This window comes from Vigna umbellata, chromosome 2 (genome assembly GCF_029865625.1).
Source record: "Vigna umbellata cultivar VRB3 chromosome 2, Vumbellata_1.0, whole genome shotgun sequence".
NCBI classification, from domain to species: Eukaryota; Viridiplantae; Streptophyta; class Magnoliopsida; order Fabales; family Fabaceae; genus Vigna; species Vigna umbellata.
Window position 1 is genome coordinate 10106580 of NC_142166.1, and position 16144 is coordinate 10122723.

At 31.5% G+C, this 16144-nt stretch overlaps 2 protein-coding genes across 4 annotated transcripts; both read right to left on the reverse strand.

Moving 5' to 3' along the window:
* Window positions 1-358: 358 nt before the first annotated feature.
* Window positions 359-6950, reverse strand: LOC148203367 (3beta-hydroxysteroid-dehydrogenase/decarboxylase-like). Of its 3 annotated transcripts, none has more exons than XM_088106061.1 (13): window positions 6793-6950; window positions 6454-6704; window positions 6288-6377; window positions 6086-6219; window positions 5781-5951; window positions 5101-5226; window positions 4723-4802; window positions 3356-3554; window positions 2696-2807; window positions 1908-2082; window positions 1592-1748; window positions 1135-1201; window positions 359-664 (listed from the first exon to the last, which is right to left on the reverse strand). In XM_088106061.1, exons 2-13 carry the CDS (start codon window positions 6683-6685, stop codon window positions 519-521), a joined length of 1689 nt encoding a protein of 562 aa, XP_087962187.1. In that variant the 5' UTR covers window positions 6686-6704; window positions 6793-6950; the 3' UTR covers window positions 359-518. The 3 variants fall into 3 exon arrangements, with proteins under 3 accessions (XP_087962187.1, XP_087962188.1, XP_087962189.1); XM_088106062.1 differs by having other exon boundaries at window positions 6787-6924; XM_088106063.1 differs by having other exon boundaries at window positions 6835-6912.
* A 4490-nt stretch (window positions 6951-11440) lies between these two features.
* On the reverse strand, window positions 11441-14894 carry LOC124848765 (amino acid transporter AVT6A-like). The gene is made up of 4 exons (XM_047326544.2): window positions 14152-14894; window positions 13704-13907; window positions 12270-12735; window positions 11441-11851 (listed from the first exon to the last, which is right to left on the reverse strand). The coding sequence occupies exons 1-4, from the start codon at window positions 14705-14707 to the stop codon at window positions 11713-11715; spliced, it is 1365 nt and encodes a 454-aa protein (XP_047182500.2). The 5' UTR covers window positions 14708-14894; the 3' UTR covers window positions 11441-11712.
* Between the last annotated feature and the right edge of the window lie 1250 nt (window positions 14895-16144).

The following is a 16144-nucleotide window of genomic DNA, read 5'->3' on the forward strand; positions in this document are numbered from 1 at the left end:
TTATATGATTAATTAATTAGTTTAATAAGCATTTGAATACAATAAAAAAAACTACAAATATGCAAGTTTTACTCGTATATGTTTATTTGTGAAAATTAAACTCTTTCTAAAATAAGAACATGTTTTATTTTGAAGTTAATTGTTGTGTTGAAATTGACTTATTTGTTAGTTATTGCACTTTCTTTTTACAATTCAGATAAAACAATTAACAATTGTTATTTGTTTTATATTTGAATAAATTTAAGTACTAGTGTTCATGATTATTATAAAAATAATATTTAAAGAGTATTCTTCACAGTATTTTGACACTTTTAAGACATTGGTAGAAATGTTTTTTTTTTTTGACGTAGTATACCAATGCTGGAAACCATTAATATATTTATTTCCATAAAATCCAAATGAACATGCACATCATCCTTCATCTGATCTTTGATATTGAGAAGTGTTCAAATTACAATTATAGTCATACATGGAACTCAATAGAATATTTAAGGTGCAACTATCAAGAAAAAAGCCTATCAATCAATCTTCTTTGAAGAAAGAAACTTTTTGGTGAGATCAGATTTCAATTTGCAACTAAAAGAATGTGTTTTTATAAACATGCCATCAATGTCTTCCTCCTTCTGTTCGTATACGTAGAAAGCTATAAATGCAAATGTAACTCCTGTAACCACCACAAGAAAAAAATTAGTATCATTCACCACCTAAAAATAAGAAAAAAGAAAAAGTAAAACTTGTATTAGTCTCTTCTGGGCTCTGGATTTAAACAAGACACATCAATAGAAAATAAGTGAGGTGCAACATGAAACTTGTCAACCTCAGGAATAATAAGTCAAATTATTCAATGAGGTATCCATAAGTGAACAGGGGTACAGACATCTGAATGCTGATTGCAAATGATTCTTTTCATTAGAAAGTAAACAAACATGATTCAAAATTCATCAATTTCACAAATTGTGAATTTAATATATAGACCTCCAGTCACAATTTTACTGGTAGCAGAAATAGATTTAATTAAATACAGGCAAGCATAATAGCATATAGCATATTTTCGGCACAGACAAAGTCATGTTCCCACATGCATATGTACAAGTGTGTGTGCAAGCACGAAAGAGAGAGAGAGAGGGAGAGAACCTATCGTATACAAGTTCTGAAGTGAAAAGGCTCCAAGGAAGCTAAGAATGAACAGATAGAGAACAACCTATTGATCATCAAAGGAAAGATGTTTCAGCGATTCTGATACTTGAGAAAATTATACTCGGTAAATTTTTGCATTTGTAAACAGAAAACTTCATTATATGCAAAATTTTACATGGAAATTTCAACATGAAGGTTCCAAAAATATGGGTTTCACCTATAGAGATTCACAAATTCACTGACAAGTTTACTGACATACCGCATGACTTTCTAATTTAAAAATAAAATAAATCAAGGAAAATGATATTTTTATTATTAATATTGCATATTTTATTATATTAATAATAATAGTATATTAAAGGGATAGGATTTTTATAATTAATGCATCCTATACATCATAATCACAATAGCAAGCAATGGCAAGGAAAATATAGGCAATGCAGCGCAGAGATACCTTTAATAACAATACCCAATCATTCCCTTCTGCAAGGGAGTTCAAAACATTCACAGCAATATTCCATAACGAGGCCACTGAGAGAGCACATTTATGTGACCTATCTTCTGACAAATGAAACCATGATTTGGGCATTTTCTCAACAGTATACCCCAACCTGCACAAGTTTATTCTCACATTGAAAACTTCAATGCTTTTCTAACAACTGGATTAACTTAATAGTCATCATAATATTAATACATCATTGTACAAGTTAATAGTGGCATACAATGTTAAATTGAAAACTGCAATATCCAACAGTACATAGTGTACTTACATTTTTGCAGGTAGAACGCCATGAATGAATAAAAAGATCGATGTGAACAATAGAACTTTTGTCAGAGCACTAATGATGGTATTTTCAGATGCAATGAAGTTGAAGTATATTGCAATCAAGACAAACAATGTGATGAGAGTTTGCTTTTTATCCTTCCAAAGCAATGTGTCAGCCACTGCAAATTAGCAATTCAATCAAAACTTTTAGATAAATAAATGTAAAGTGTAAAATGACTCCATGCGTAAACTGGTTACACTGTAGTGTTTGCATAGTAAGTAGGAGAGATCTGATAGCATTGATCACACAAATAGATAACAATAAGTCAGTTTTTTAATAATAAAGTAAGAAATATTAACACCAAAGTTTGAACTTTTGAGTTCAATTGATGTTTCAGGCTTCTTAGAACTAGCACATCAAACACACACATGCTTTATAACAAATTAAAAAAAAAAACAACCAACAAGGTTAAAACATATGGATAATTCGCACTACATGATGATGGGATTGTGAGCATAAACTACAACTTCCTGCTCCATCTATTACAATTTACCTGTGGAAAATAAGTGCTATGTATTTAATGTCTATGAAAATGCTCTTGATCACAATCTAATAAGATTCATTAGATAATCAAAATCAATCAACCATGTGATACAGTAACGAAAGAGTAGCCAGCCACCATGTTTCTATTATATATGGCAATTGGTTATATTAACAGATGTATTCTCCTTTACAAGCAAGTCCAGATTGTCCAACAAAGAAATTAGATACATATAATTGATTATTCACACCTCTTCCACTTCCAAGATATTTGGAAGCTTTTGAGGGACCTTCTCTTTTAGTTTTAGGTTGATTTTCTGCCTTCAAGTATGCATATGATTCAATTGTCCTCAGCAGGCCCTCCTGCAAGAAAAATTACAACATCATTAATATGGGAGAAGCATCCAGACAAGTATGATTATGTATATATTCATAGGAATAGATGTACTCGTACACTAAACCTCATTCATTTAAGCAAACACTTGAGATTGAAAAGAAATAATTCTAGAGGACTTTATCCCTCTCGTAATCTTCTATTTATAAAAATAAATTGATACAAGAGTACATGATAATTAGGGTAACCTTAGACACAATATAATCATGATAAATAAGGTAACCCTAGACACAATATAATCATGATAAATAAGGTAACCCTAAACACAATATAATCATGATAAATAGGATAATCCTGGACATAATATAATCATGATAAATAGGGTAAATATTATAACAAAAACCATCTCATACTTGTTTTCATAATATATTATATAATCCTAATTTGGTATTATCAGTGATTTTGGGGTATGGAGTTAGCCAACTTCTCATCATATTTTTCTATTTAGAGGCATGAACAAGATGAAAGTCAATAATAGAGGTTATATTATATTATTACTTTCATAAATATCAGAGACCTGCATTGTTACGATGGGAGCATAGCCAAGGCGATCCTTTGCTTTTGAGCAATCGAAAGTTCTGCTGCAGGTCACGAGTCTAATCCTTGAAGGGGTTAACTGAGGCACCTGCATCCCATATGGGCCAAGCAGCCTATATATCCATTCCACCAAATGCGCAATGGGCAAGATAACAGCAGCAGGTATCTTTATTCTCGGCCTGCAAAAGATAACATGCCTCCGATAGCAAGAAAATAGCACTGTCTCAACAATATTTATGTTTATTTTTCTGAATGAAAAGGCATAAGTATATTATTTATTTCAAATATAAATGCAAGAAATTTCAAAACTTAGATATGATTGATTAATAATAGAGTCCAATATTCTAACTCACATATGGAAGTCATCCATATGAATAAAATAGATTAAAAATAATAGCCACTGGTCAGGATAGCAAGACAGAAAATCCCATAATCCAACATCCCAAATTGACAGCAACTTGAGCTACTGATGATAAAGGACAACCAAAGTTTGCATCTTTCATACTATGAAAAAAAAACAAAGAAAAAGGATGTATGATACAAATATAATTCTAAAGAAAAAAGGGCAAAGAGGGAAGTTCAGTAAGGTATATGAAAAAAGAACTGGAAACCATTTTGTGGGGTCCACCTGTACACACCCAATGATTGGGATCATAATAGAAAGATTTCTTTCTCTGTTTTGAAGAGAGAGAAAGGGAGAACATAGAGGGGAGAGGGAGCACGTGTGGAGGAGGCTGGCATTTGAGGTAATTGGGAATGAGGTCAGGATATCTCGTGTGGTGAGGGATTCTTCTCCTCTGTTTTGTTTAGGCAGAATGAGCAATAATACAATAATTTCTTTTATCTTTTCACATAAGAATTTTATTCATAATCTGACAATTGAAACTGCCATCACGTTCCTTTTTACTATGAATTGAGCAAGGGAGACGCAGAGTAAATACATGTCTTGTTTTTAAACACAATAGTTGCATTGGGGTTAGAACCTATGATTCCATGCATGCCACCCGAGTTCGCCAGCACTGCACCAACCCTAGTGGTTTACAGTCCAAGATAGTTTATGTTATTCGAATTTTAAATAGAGGTAAATTTCCCATATCTATAGTTAGCCTTGGTGTTTGATTACGATTTGACTACTGGTCTAGGATTATAAATACTCATTTTCTGAGATTCAAATTGCTATTTTTATAGATTATTAGTAAGAAGAAAAGTTTAAAAATTGCCTGAAATATTGGTGTCTTGAATCCTTGGTTTTACATTATGAGAGAATCTCAAATAAAAAGAAAAAAGAAAACGAGGTTACATAACAAAGGAACGAAATAACTTATGGTGACGGTTGTAATAAACTACCTTTCATATCCAAGACCATCCAATACCACTGAAACGAACTCCCAAAATTTCATAGGCTCCATATTTGTTATGAAATATACCTACAAAACGAATATCCGTTAGCAAGAAAATACTACAGTAATTGCTAAGTTTCCTAACTTGCAAATCAATCATTTTTCCCACCTCTTTAGTATGAGAATGCAAATGCAATAATTCATTCTTAATTTAACAAAGGTCACTGACAAATCTTTCTCAAGCATTCTTTCATGTTTCCTCTTTTTCCCAAATGAAGAGACTCTACCCTAAACCTTCAAACAAATCATCATCATCTCTGGAAGTCTACTATTTAATTTTCATTTACAAACACAAATAAAAGTAATAACAGAATCTCAGTGGTACCTCTCCAGCAGCTTTCTCTGAAACTGGCTCTTCTGAAGCCAAAGCTCGTTCAGCACATATGTGGGCATGAGCCACATTTCCAACATATGTGAAATCATAAACATTATTTCCATCGCCAATAAGGAACTGGTCAAAAGAGTAATATAAATAAGAGAATCAAAGAAAGACTGAAAGCAGTTTCTGCTAAGTAGTTAATTGCTTTGCAACCATTTGTGTACATATTCCCCCCAAAGCTATATAGAAAAATGTTTTAGTTAGCCGTCTGAGTCCGATTTAATTCAACCTGAGTTAGCCTCTGATTCTTCAAGATGTTCCTAAGGCTACTAAAAAAATTCAAGATTACATTTCCATTAGTACTGAATTAGTAATTTATACAGCAAAAAGTACCAAATATTTACTAAGACTCCAAATATGCAAAAGAAACAATAACCTTGAGCGTCAGCCCAATTGGTTACACAATAAAATCAGTCAACAGGCTCAAAAAAAACAGTCAAACTAAAGGTTAAATTATTTCATTGGACTCAACCGTAAGGCAAATGAGGTATCATAAAGCATACCTAATAGAATGGAAGTTTCCTTTGGTCATGTGCATATGTAATAGAGACATTTCCTACCTTAGAAAAGATGCTAAATATAAAGGCACTAAAATCTATAGCATTAGAAGGAAAAACAACATCTACCTTGGATTTCCCTTTTCTGGCAGTATCAACAAGTGTAGGCACCAACAGTCTATCACCGGGCCCAAAAATGCTACTAGGGCGTATACAACACGTTAGGAGCCCATTAGTCCCATTAGCTTTAATAACCAATGTCTCACCCTCGGCTTTTGTAGCTGAGTAATGATCATTAGGCTGAAACAACAAATAGAATTCCGCTTAGGACCACCCCGAGCTAGTCTTATAACAAACATACATTATCTATCTTTCTCAAGTTCACGTATGGTAATTTGTGAATTCAGTAAAAGAAGAGTTGCTAAAGTGTATACGGAAGGTGTATAAGGCATTGTTTCGTCAGCATTATGAATCCCATGAACGCCATCGAAAACAACGCTGGGAGAGCTAGTATAAATGAGTCGCTTCACCCTCTGCTCCACGCAAGCATCGATGACATTCTTTGTCCCTTACATAGGAAAAATCTCAGCAGATTCAAACTTCAAACAAGCAAATACACAGAAGAGTGAGGTTCACCTTGCACATTGACGGAATAATGAAGTTGGTAGTTGTTAATGGAAGAGTTTGGAGCAGCCATGTGGAACACAACCTCAACTCCTTCTAATGCTGCACTACTCATAAAACCAACATCAGCGAGTGCAAATGTTGCTACAATTGAGAGAGAAAAGAAGAGGTTTATCACCTTTTAGGACTTGGGCCTTGTTGCGAAGATCGAGGGAGACGTATTGGGCCCGGCCGGAGTTCAAGGCCTGGCCGAGAAGCCCCAACTGTTCGGGGGGCTCGAGAACAATGCTGTCTTCCAAATCGGCGATGCGAACGCAATATTCGTTTTGCCGGATTAACATTTCCACCAGATGCCGAGCGGCAAAACCCCTCCCTCCGGTCACCACGCACCACTTGTCTTCCGCAGCCATTGTTAAACAAAAAGCTCACCTGATTCGAATTGCAGATTCACATTAACACACAGCACCTTAACTCAAACACTCACAAATCATAATCAACAAAACAAACGAACACCAACGTCGCAGCAAAGATGAATCGACAAGGAGAGTCAGAAAGAGACGAGAGCAAGAGTTCTTCGTAGAGTGATGCGTAAAGACGAGGGAGAAGAGCGATAGTGTCATGACAAACCCGGATCAACTCAGTTAGTTCGACCCGACTCGGAAACTATGAATTTGTAAAATATTGATAAATGTAGACAGATGGATATTGATAAAATAAAACAAACAATAAATATTAAAGTATAATTTCTATTGTTTCTAATTGTGGATCAGCTTATTTAAATTTAAAATAAATAATTATTTATTTAAAACAGATCAACTTTATTCATTAAAATAAACAAAAAATTACTTATTTTTAAAATGAAAAGAATATATATAAAAGAAATTATTATGTTCAAATTCGTAACATAACGTGTTATTAACATTTTTTTTTTGTAAATAATGTCATTTATTGGCCAAAATAGTTTTTTCAGTAGACTAAGTACGATGTACTGTAAGTTATGTTATATAAAAGAATCTTAGTCATGATTGAATTGTCGTTGTTAAAATTAAGGTTAATAATATGTTATAACAAGTGTTCTATTTGATAAAACTAGTTGGTAAATTAATTTGTAAAGGATAAGATATTTTTAGTTGATAATTATAAGTGTTTGGTGAAGTAATTAATAAATGTAAATACGTAAAGATCATAACTTCAGTTATATAAGCTAGAAACTAGTTAAGTTAAAGCAGTTTGGAATGTATAAGTTAGAAGTTTCTAAAATAAATTATTTTAAAAACATTTAACTTACAAATTATTTTAAAATAACCTATTTTAAGAAAATCAATTACAAACTATATTTTAATCAACTTGTTTAACTTTAAAAGAACATTAATTATGTTATTTTTAGATCTCTAGCTTAAATAAACAATATATTAACACAGATTAATTGCACATGTTATTCTTATTTTTTATTCAATAATTTACTTTCAATATTATATTTTTTTAGAAATATAACTATACTTTATTTATGTGTTGATATTTTAAAATAATTTATTTTAGAAACTTCTAACTTATACATTCCAAACTGCTTTAACTTAACTAGTTTCTATATAACTGAAGTTATGATCTTTATGTATTTACATTTATTAATTACTTCACCAAACACTTATAATTATCAACTAAAAACATCTTATTATTTACATATTCTTATTATTTATTCAATAATTTACTTTCAATATTATATTTTTCTAGAAATATAAATATACTTATGTGTTTATAATTTATTTTCAGCTTAACTATGTTTTTTGTTGCATTTTGTTGTAGTTTTTTTCTGTATAGTCCTTCAACAAAAAATATATTTAATATGTAATTTACTAGGTGTAGTATAAAGCAATTACAGAAAAATGACTTAGCATAAAAGGTAATGAATTTTATTTCCTTGGGCTGAAATATCTTCCAATAGGACATTGGAAAATTGTAAATATATATATATATATATATATATATATATATATATATATATATATATATATATATATTACACATATTATTAATATAGATGAAGTTAAATCATTTTAGAGTGATAAGAGTCAGATGACATAAATCCATTGTGTTTGTCATTGAAAGACTATATATTGAAACCATTTTCCATTTCATGAACTAATCAATGCAGTTGCAACATAACTGCAGTACAAAGAAAAAGCAATATAAGTTTGTGATAATCAACAATGAGAAATCGAAAACTTAATTGGTGCCTAAGGTAAATAAAAATTTAATCTGATTTTACACAAGATTAACCTTATGAACTGCCTTCATCAGCAATATCATTAATAATTTAAATCAACCATTGACCTTCTAGGATCCCATATCTGTCATAAAATCTTCAGCAATAGTCATGGTTTCAAACAACTCATGATAATTAGTAACATGTGGAAGTAACTTTTTTCACTATAAGAACACAGCGTATTTAATATAAAACACTTATGTAGACAATTGAAATTTCACCATTCCATCTATTTGACAAATTTCAAACACTATTATTCATTTATTGGAATCTATTTAGTATTTCTATATTTTTCTAATAATTAGGAATAAGAATAATTTAAAATAGAAGTAATCATACATAACTAAAAACCTATCACATGATGATAAGTGTTTCGTCAAGGTCAATTGTTTGGTTTTTGATGTTTCGAGTCCAAATTTTGATTGGTTAAAGGGATTTTGTGTGTGTTCAAACTATTCCGATTGTATATGTAAAAGGTATTTTAATTTCAAAGTTAAATCAACTTAGACAGAAAGTGGTGAATGTTATAATTAATGTATAATCTTTTTTGTTATTGCAAACTTTTATTTATATATTTTATTATAAACTTTTGATTAAGACTTAATTACGACCTAACGTGAATAATCATGCTTTAATCTTAAGTTAATCGGTTTTAGGATTGATTTACTTTGATTATGTTCAAACAATATGATGAATTATCACTCAGTTTGTTAAATAACCATATGGACTTAGTGACTTATCATCGAAACGTTTGGTTTATCAGCTGAACTCGAGATTTGTCATTGGCTTGATGATTGACCGTCCAAATTATAATTGATTAGATGATTATAAAGCATAATAATGAATTAGGATCAAGTAATACACATGTGAGTATTATTAAAGTGATTAGTGCATTTTTATCTTAATAATTTATCTAGACTTCCCCTTTTATACCATAGTTTTTTAATAATAATACTTTACACATTTGCTTTTCTTCGTCTACAATTTTGCATAGTGTTACAATGTAGAATGTAAACTTTTGTTCAATCGTATTGCCAATATTTTACTTCAAAAGCACATGTTCAGTTTTCTTAGATTTGTTTTAGTTCTTACTATGAAAAATGTTATCTTTATTTTAAATAATACAACTAATATGTATTATATATATATATATATATATATATATATATATATATATATATAAATCTTAGGTCAAATAGTCAATAATATCTTATTTTAAATATATTTTTCATTTGTTTAATATGACAAGTGTTATTTTGCATTAGAAACTTAATGATCGTATGATCGTTTGGTTAACTATAATTTCGATTATCACAGTCTGATGAACTACAACTCAGAGAGTCAACCATCAAGTCAATAACAAATCTCGAGTCTGAATGTTCAACCAAACACCCTGATGACAAGTCACTAAATTCAGACAGTTATCTAACAAATCAAGCTGCAATTCATCTCCAAAACCAAATAACTCAAGGTTAAAATATGATTATTCACGTCTGGGCTTGTAACTAAGCTGACCTTAATTAAAAGTCTATCCCCAAAATCTATAAATAAAGGTAAGAAAGTCGGTTACACATTAATCACAATATTCACTGTTCTTTGTCTAAGTTGATATGACTTTGACATTAAAGTACTTTCTATTAGTATCATCTGAACAATTTATACATATGAGAACTCTTCTTACTGAATATAATTTGAACTTAGAACTACATGCCAAAAACTAAATAATTAATCTTGATCTCACAACCGAAACAATTATCATTGTATCTATCTTTTATTTATAGTGTAAAACTATAATGTGTCATGATAAATAAATAGATAAAAATATATTTAAAAGTAAAATATTCATTTTACATAGAAAGTATTACATAATATAAGAAAATGAATCAATTTCATGGAAATTTTTTGCAATTGAACAAACTTTACAATATGGCCTTAAGAAAACTAAAGAAGTAAAAATAAATGATTAAAATATCATAACTAAAGTATTGGTGATAATCGTGTACTAACCAGGTTGCTTAATCTTGCTTCATTATCAATTATACCCTTATCCATATAATTTATTTTATTATTTTACCTTTTTTGTTTTGTAGCGGTCTTTTTAAATTCAATTAACCACGTACAAAAAAAAGTACCTATAACAAAATAATTTATTTCATAATTATTTTTATGAATATCATTTTTTACAAAATTTAATAAAAAAGTTTATTTTAATATCTACACTAATTTTGTTTTTGTTATCACAATAAAAAAAATTAATACAGAAGAAATATTATTTATTTTTATGATTACTTTTTTATGAAAATCAATTTAATAATATTTTTTATTTTAATAACTATTATAATAATTACCTTTTATTATATAATAAGAAAATAACACACATAGCATGTTATGAGGACAATTATCATCACACGTGTACACAACAATCTTCTTATTAATTATCGTTGTTTAAGATATAGGATAATGATGATTAATTTATAAATGTGATCGGAAAATTAGATTAATTATAAAAAAAGAAGGCAATGTGACATCTACAACTAAAGTTCTTATATGACTTCAATATATAAATGACACATTTTGTATTATCAAGGAGAATATTTGTTATCATTAGTGCAGATTTGTTGGCTACAAATCTTGAATGATTTTACACCTATAATTATCTAAATAATCTTCACAATTTGTTAGGAAAGCTACACGACAGCATTTATAAAAAGAAATCTTATCATCACTAAAAACAGAGATGATTCAATAATGGAAGGTTTTATAATATGATTTCTGAAAAATTTAAGGCAACTATAGTATACCATTATTAATATTTATTATTCAAGAATAATTTGAAAAAAACATCCGGAAAAGAAGCCATAGTAGATTGGTTTAGAGACAGTGCTTTGAGAAATATGGAAAATATTAAAGTACTACTAAATATTCCTTATTTGAGACAGTCTTCCATTTCTGCTTGCAATTTGATCAAATATTCCAAATCCACTTGTATTTCCAAAACCTTTTCAAATGTTATAAACCTTGAAAAAGTTCAGTGATTTTTCAAACCAACTTCTAAATAATCCACACATTCAATTTGACCTACTGAACTATCAAGGATTGGTGTATTTTCGGTGGTTAAGAGTGTGTATTTCAACTTGATGAGTTTGGTTACCGATAAAATAGGCAACTCATAACTCATTGCTGAGGATCCACACGTTTTCCGAACAAAGATTCAGCATTACTGTATATAGCCACCACATTTGAGAACACAGCAAGAAAAATCATGACAATGGATAAAACCTTGTCCTTCTTTGTTGAAATCCCATGAGGATCCCTGAAATGAAAAAAAAAAAAAATTATAGATAGTTAGGAAAATGGATCTAAGTGGCTTTGAAGTTAAAACCAATTTAAATAATAATAGTTTTCTGTCAGTGAAAAATTACATTCATTTGCTAGACTTTGCTTCATGGATAAACAAAATTACAGGAGATAGTCATTATTATCCAGCCTTATACTTAAACAAGACAATCTCCATAATTTAATGTCATCCTATATCCCAGTTAAGTTAAAAATTATAGAAGTTCAGAGACGTATATGCTTGAGTTCTCAGCTGAAGAAAAAAGTTATTTATTATCCAACATAAGCCATAAAGATTGACATAACAAACACTTCAATAAAATGAACACAGATTAAATCAACAATAATGAAAATATGATGTGTTCAATACATTTAGATAAAGTAAGAAAATCCACCTGATAGAAATTGCAGCAGGGAAAATAAACCCAAGGCAAACGGTGGCAGTAGCTCCAGTGAATTGAAACACATCCCAGATAGTAGGTAAAAAATTTGCAGCCACATATATTAAAGTGATGAGTCCAATGGTGATCAAGACAAACCTACGATGATCTAAATCCAAGGACCTAGCTGAAGGAAAGATGAGATCGTCCAAATTGAAGCGCAATGAGAAGAAGATAACTGGGAAAACAAGCATGAGGTGGAGGGCGTAGCTGATACGAACAATGTCATTGAGTAGACTGCTATAAGGGATACCCAGATCAGTATCAAAGTTGGCCAGCACATCATCAAGTGTTGACTCACCAAATAGGAGAACTCCAAATAATGCTGTAAGAATATAAATACTAGAACACAGAACCAGTGATGCACGTATAACCGGTTGCATCAAGGAAGGGTCTCCTAATTCATTTTCGATTGTATGCACTGCATGAACAGGACAGAACTTTGCTCAAAAATAGTCTGCCAGTACTTAACACTGCTTCTTTGTTGTATTAAATATCTGAGCATAACAGAAATCATAAATACAAAACCGTGATAGCTGATAGAACACAAGAAATGTAAGACTCACACTAGAGCCTCCAGCTCCTTCGGAATGATTTCCCTGTCTAAAAAATTTATTACACACCACCTTGACCCTCACATCGCTCTGTCCCTAGCCATAAACTCTTAATTTGGTAAACTGGCAAGCCAGGATTGTAACTAACTCCCTCTTTCCCACAGGCCAATTTATTCTATAAACCCTACAGATCATATGTTTCTTTAAGCTTGGATCCCACAATTGATTCAGGCCCTGTTCAGCCCTAATATCTGACATTGTGCCAAAAGTCGGTATAGGATCAATATCACAGAGCATTTATATTTGAATGATAAATATTGACAAACTGTCATCTTATTCCAATTTTAAAGAAATATGATTATTGCAACAAGCATGAATGATCATGCAGAATAAATAGAAACCCGTTGAAAAGGAAGATTTGTGATTGTGACAATACAAAGAAGTGAGTGAAAGGAACTATCATTGCCTTTGCCATTAACATATTTTAGTGAATTGAATCTTTCTTTCCTTACAGAGGGGTAAAATGTTGTTCTTTTCATTTCTCAACTTTTATTTCTTTTGGAACCAATCTCCTCCAAAGCAAAGAGACACGTATTACACCAAGTCAAGAGTCAAGACAATAAACAGAATGCACTGCTTCAGATAAGTTCCCATGACTCATGGATTGACGAAAATTTTTTATTTCACTGATTTGGCATAAAAATATGTACTTGTATTAACATAACAGTATTTGAGTCATTAGTTAATCTCTCTACTTTCATTGAAGTGGGGAGAATTAATAAAATTATCATCCAAAACATCAGAAAATGAAATTTTAAACAATATGGCAGCTTACCATTGTAGTGACAAACAAATGCCGTCACAAGAACTGGAACGGCAGTAAAGAGATTCCATATGGATGAAACATCAGTAATGTTAGGAAGCATCCTGGGACTGGCTATGCTGCCATTAAACAATTTGAAGAACGTGATTCCCGCAGTTATGAGTAGAAACACAATGGCCAGAGCCACTGCTAAAGCAGAACTATGTCTCAACGAATCTGCAGGCACAAAACAGTCCACATACCAAAGTATAATCATCAATACCCCACTGAAAATATCCACCCACAATGCTCCCTTCACGACTCGATTAATCACTAATGAAGCATATTTAATCATTAATACCCCAACTACAAAATTGAACTGTATACAATCAAATTCATCACTTATTTTATTTTTTCTGTTGGAAGTAATTACAGAAATAATCATTCTCAAACATGTGCAGTGTGTATTGTGGTCAGTTACCTATCCTCTTAAAGAAGGCCAATGGAGCAAATACGAAGAGAGTTGCGAGAAGCAGAACGAAAGTACGGGTTGTCCAGAAGCACTGGCCGAACCAGCCTTCAAGCACCCCGAAATGATGGACTCCACTGGAAGATGTTCCAGACAAGACATCACCAATTATGATGACGTAAACAACAAGTATCCCAAAGTTGTTGAGAAGCACCGCCACGTGAAAGAGCAGGGTTCCGGAGCTCCCAAAAGCATCCCCCATGAGGTGGGCGTAGGTGGCGGCCTTGGCGGCTCTGCTGAATCTGAGAAGAATCTCGAGAGAGGTGTGCGTGAGGAAGGCCAGGAAGATGATGGCACCAACGCCCACACTCACACCCACAACTTTCATGGCCGCCGGCAAGGCCATGATCCCAGCACCGATGATCGTTGTAGATAAATTGAACACAGAACCACTAAGCGATGCCTTTGACCCTGACCCTGACCCGGACCCGGACCACGAGCCGTCATCTCTTTCGCTGCTTCGAAGCAGAGGCAACGGCGACGGTGATTCCTCCTTGCGGTGGCTCATTCTGTTATTGCTAACTACTGCTATTCAGTCTTCTGTATCTTTTTCTTTCTCTTCCTGTGGCTCTCGCGTCACACTCACATCACAATCACAATGTATATAATATTGCACAATCCGATAAGTTTGTGAAATGTGATGTAAGAAAGTGCCAACCAAGACCACGTTGATGCCTACGGATACCTTCATTCTACTCAGTATTATCTTAGCTTCCCATTTTTGGTATGAACGTAAATGGAAAAAAAAAACAAAAGGAAAGGATAAAGAAAGAAGAAAAGAAAAGAAAAACTCTATTTGTTCTTTAATTAATTAATAAATAAAAAGTAATTTATTTCTTTTCTAACTATAGAATTGTAAATGTACATAAGCTGGGTTAATTAACTAATGAATCACAGAAGCAAATCAAACGAAATACCTAGATAGAATAAATAGAGTGTATTCAATTTAAACTAAAATTATTTATTAAATTTAAGCGAAACAATTGTATTAGCCGAAATTCAATCTAAGATTTAATTAAACGCATTTAGTCAAACCAATCTAATTATATATCAATAACATTCAATCTAAACATTTAATATCATATATCATTATTAGAAATATTTTAAGTTTAGAGGATTGTGTTATTAATTATGTTCTCTAATATGTTTCCTTTTCAACATTGGCTAAGTCATATAGAATAGATGTTTGATGAAGGTGTTTAAAAGTGTTCACATCCTTGAGATGTCCTATCATCTATAGTTAACAAGTTGACTCAACGACTTTCATAAAAATTATGTCACAAAGTACCAATCTTCAATTTGTGAAAGCTCGCTCTGTTTGGTATTGCTAGTGATACATTGACATCACATAGATAGAGTGTCATCTAATCACCTCATAGTACCACAAAACACAAATATCAGCATGAAGTCATGAACCTCTAAAAAATCTTTGACCCAGTATGCTCTAAAGCATACAACCTATAATGATCTCTTTTGGATGCTTGTATAAGGAAGCACTTCTCCGCTAAAAAAAACTAAGATTCCAAGATATAACTAGTTATCCATACGTGCATGTGAAAAATTTATGACAAACTTAAGACAATGATTCCAATTACAAGTTCACAAGAAGTATAAAATTGCACTTAGAAACCATGACAAGACTCCATATAAAATTGATTTTTTCTCACGAGCAAACTCTAAAGATTTTTTCTAATTCTCATAATACTCAGTGTTTTGTACAATGGAAACGTGATTGTATCTATAGCCATCTAGTGTCGCACCTTCCATGTTTGATTCATTCTTTCCTTGTACATATACTAAAATTGTATATATATTTAGATAAAGAAAAAAAAATTTACACTGACAAGAGACTAATGTATAGATGGAAATAGAATTACGACTAGAAATCACTTAAACAATGCAAAAATTAAGACTTCATTCAAAGTTAGTGTTAATGTCATATAAA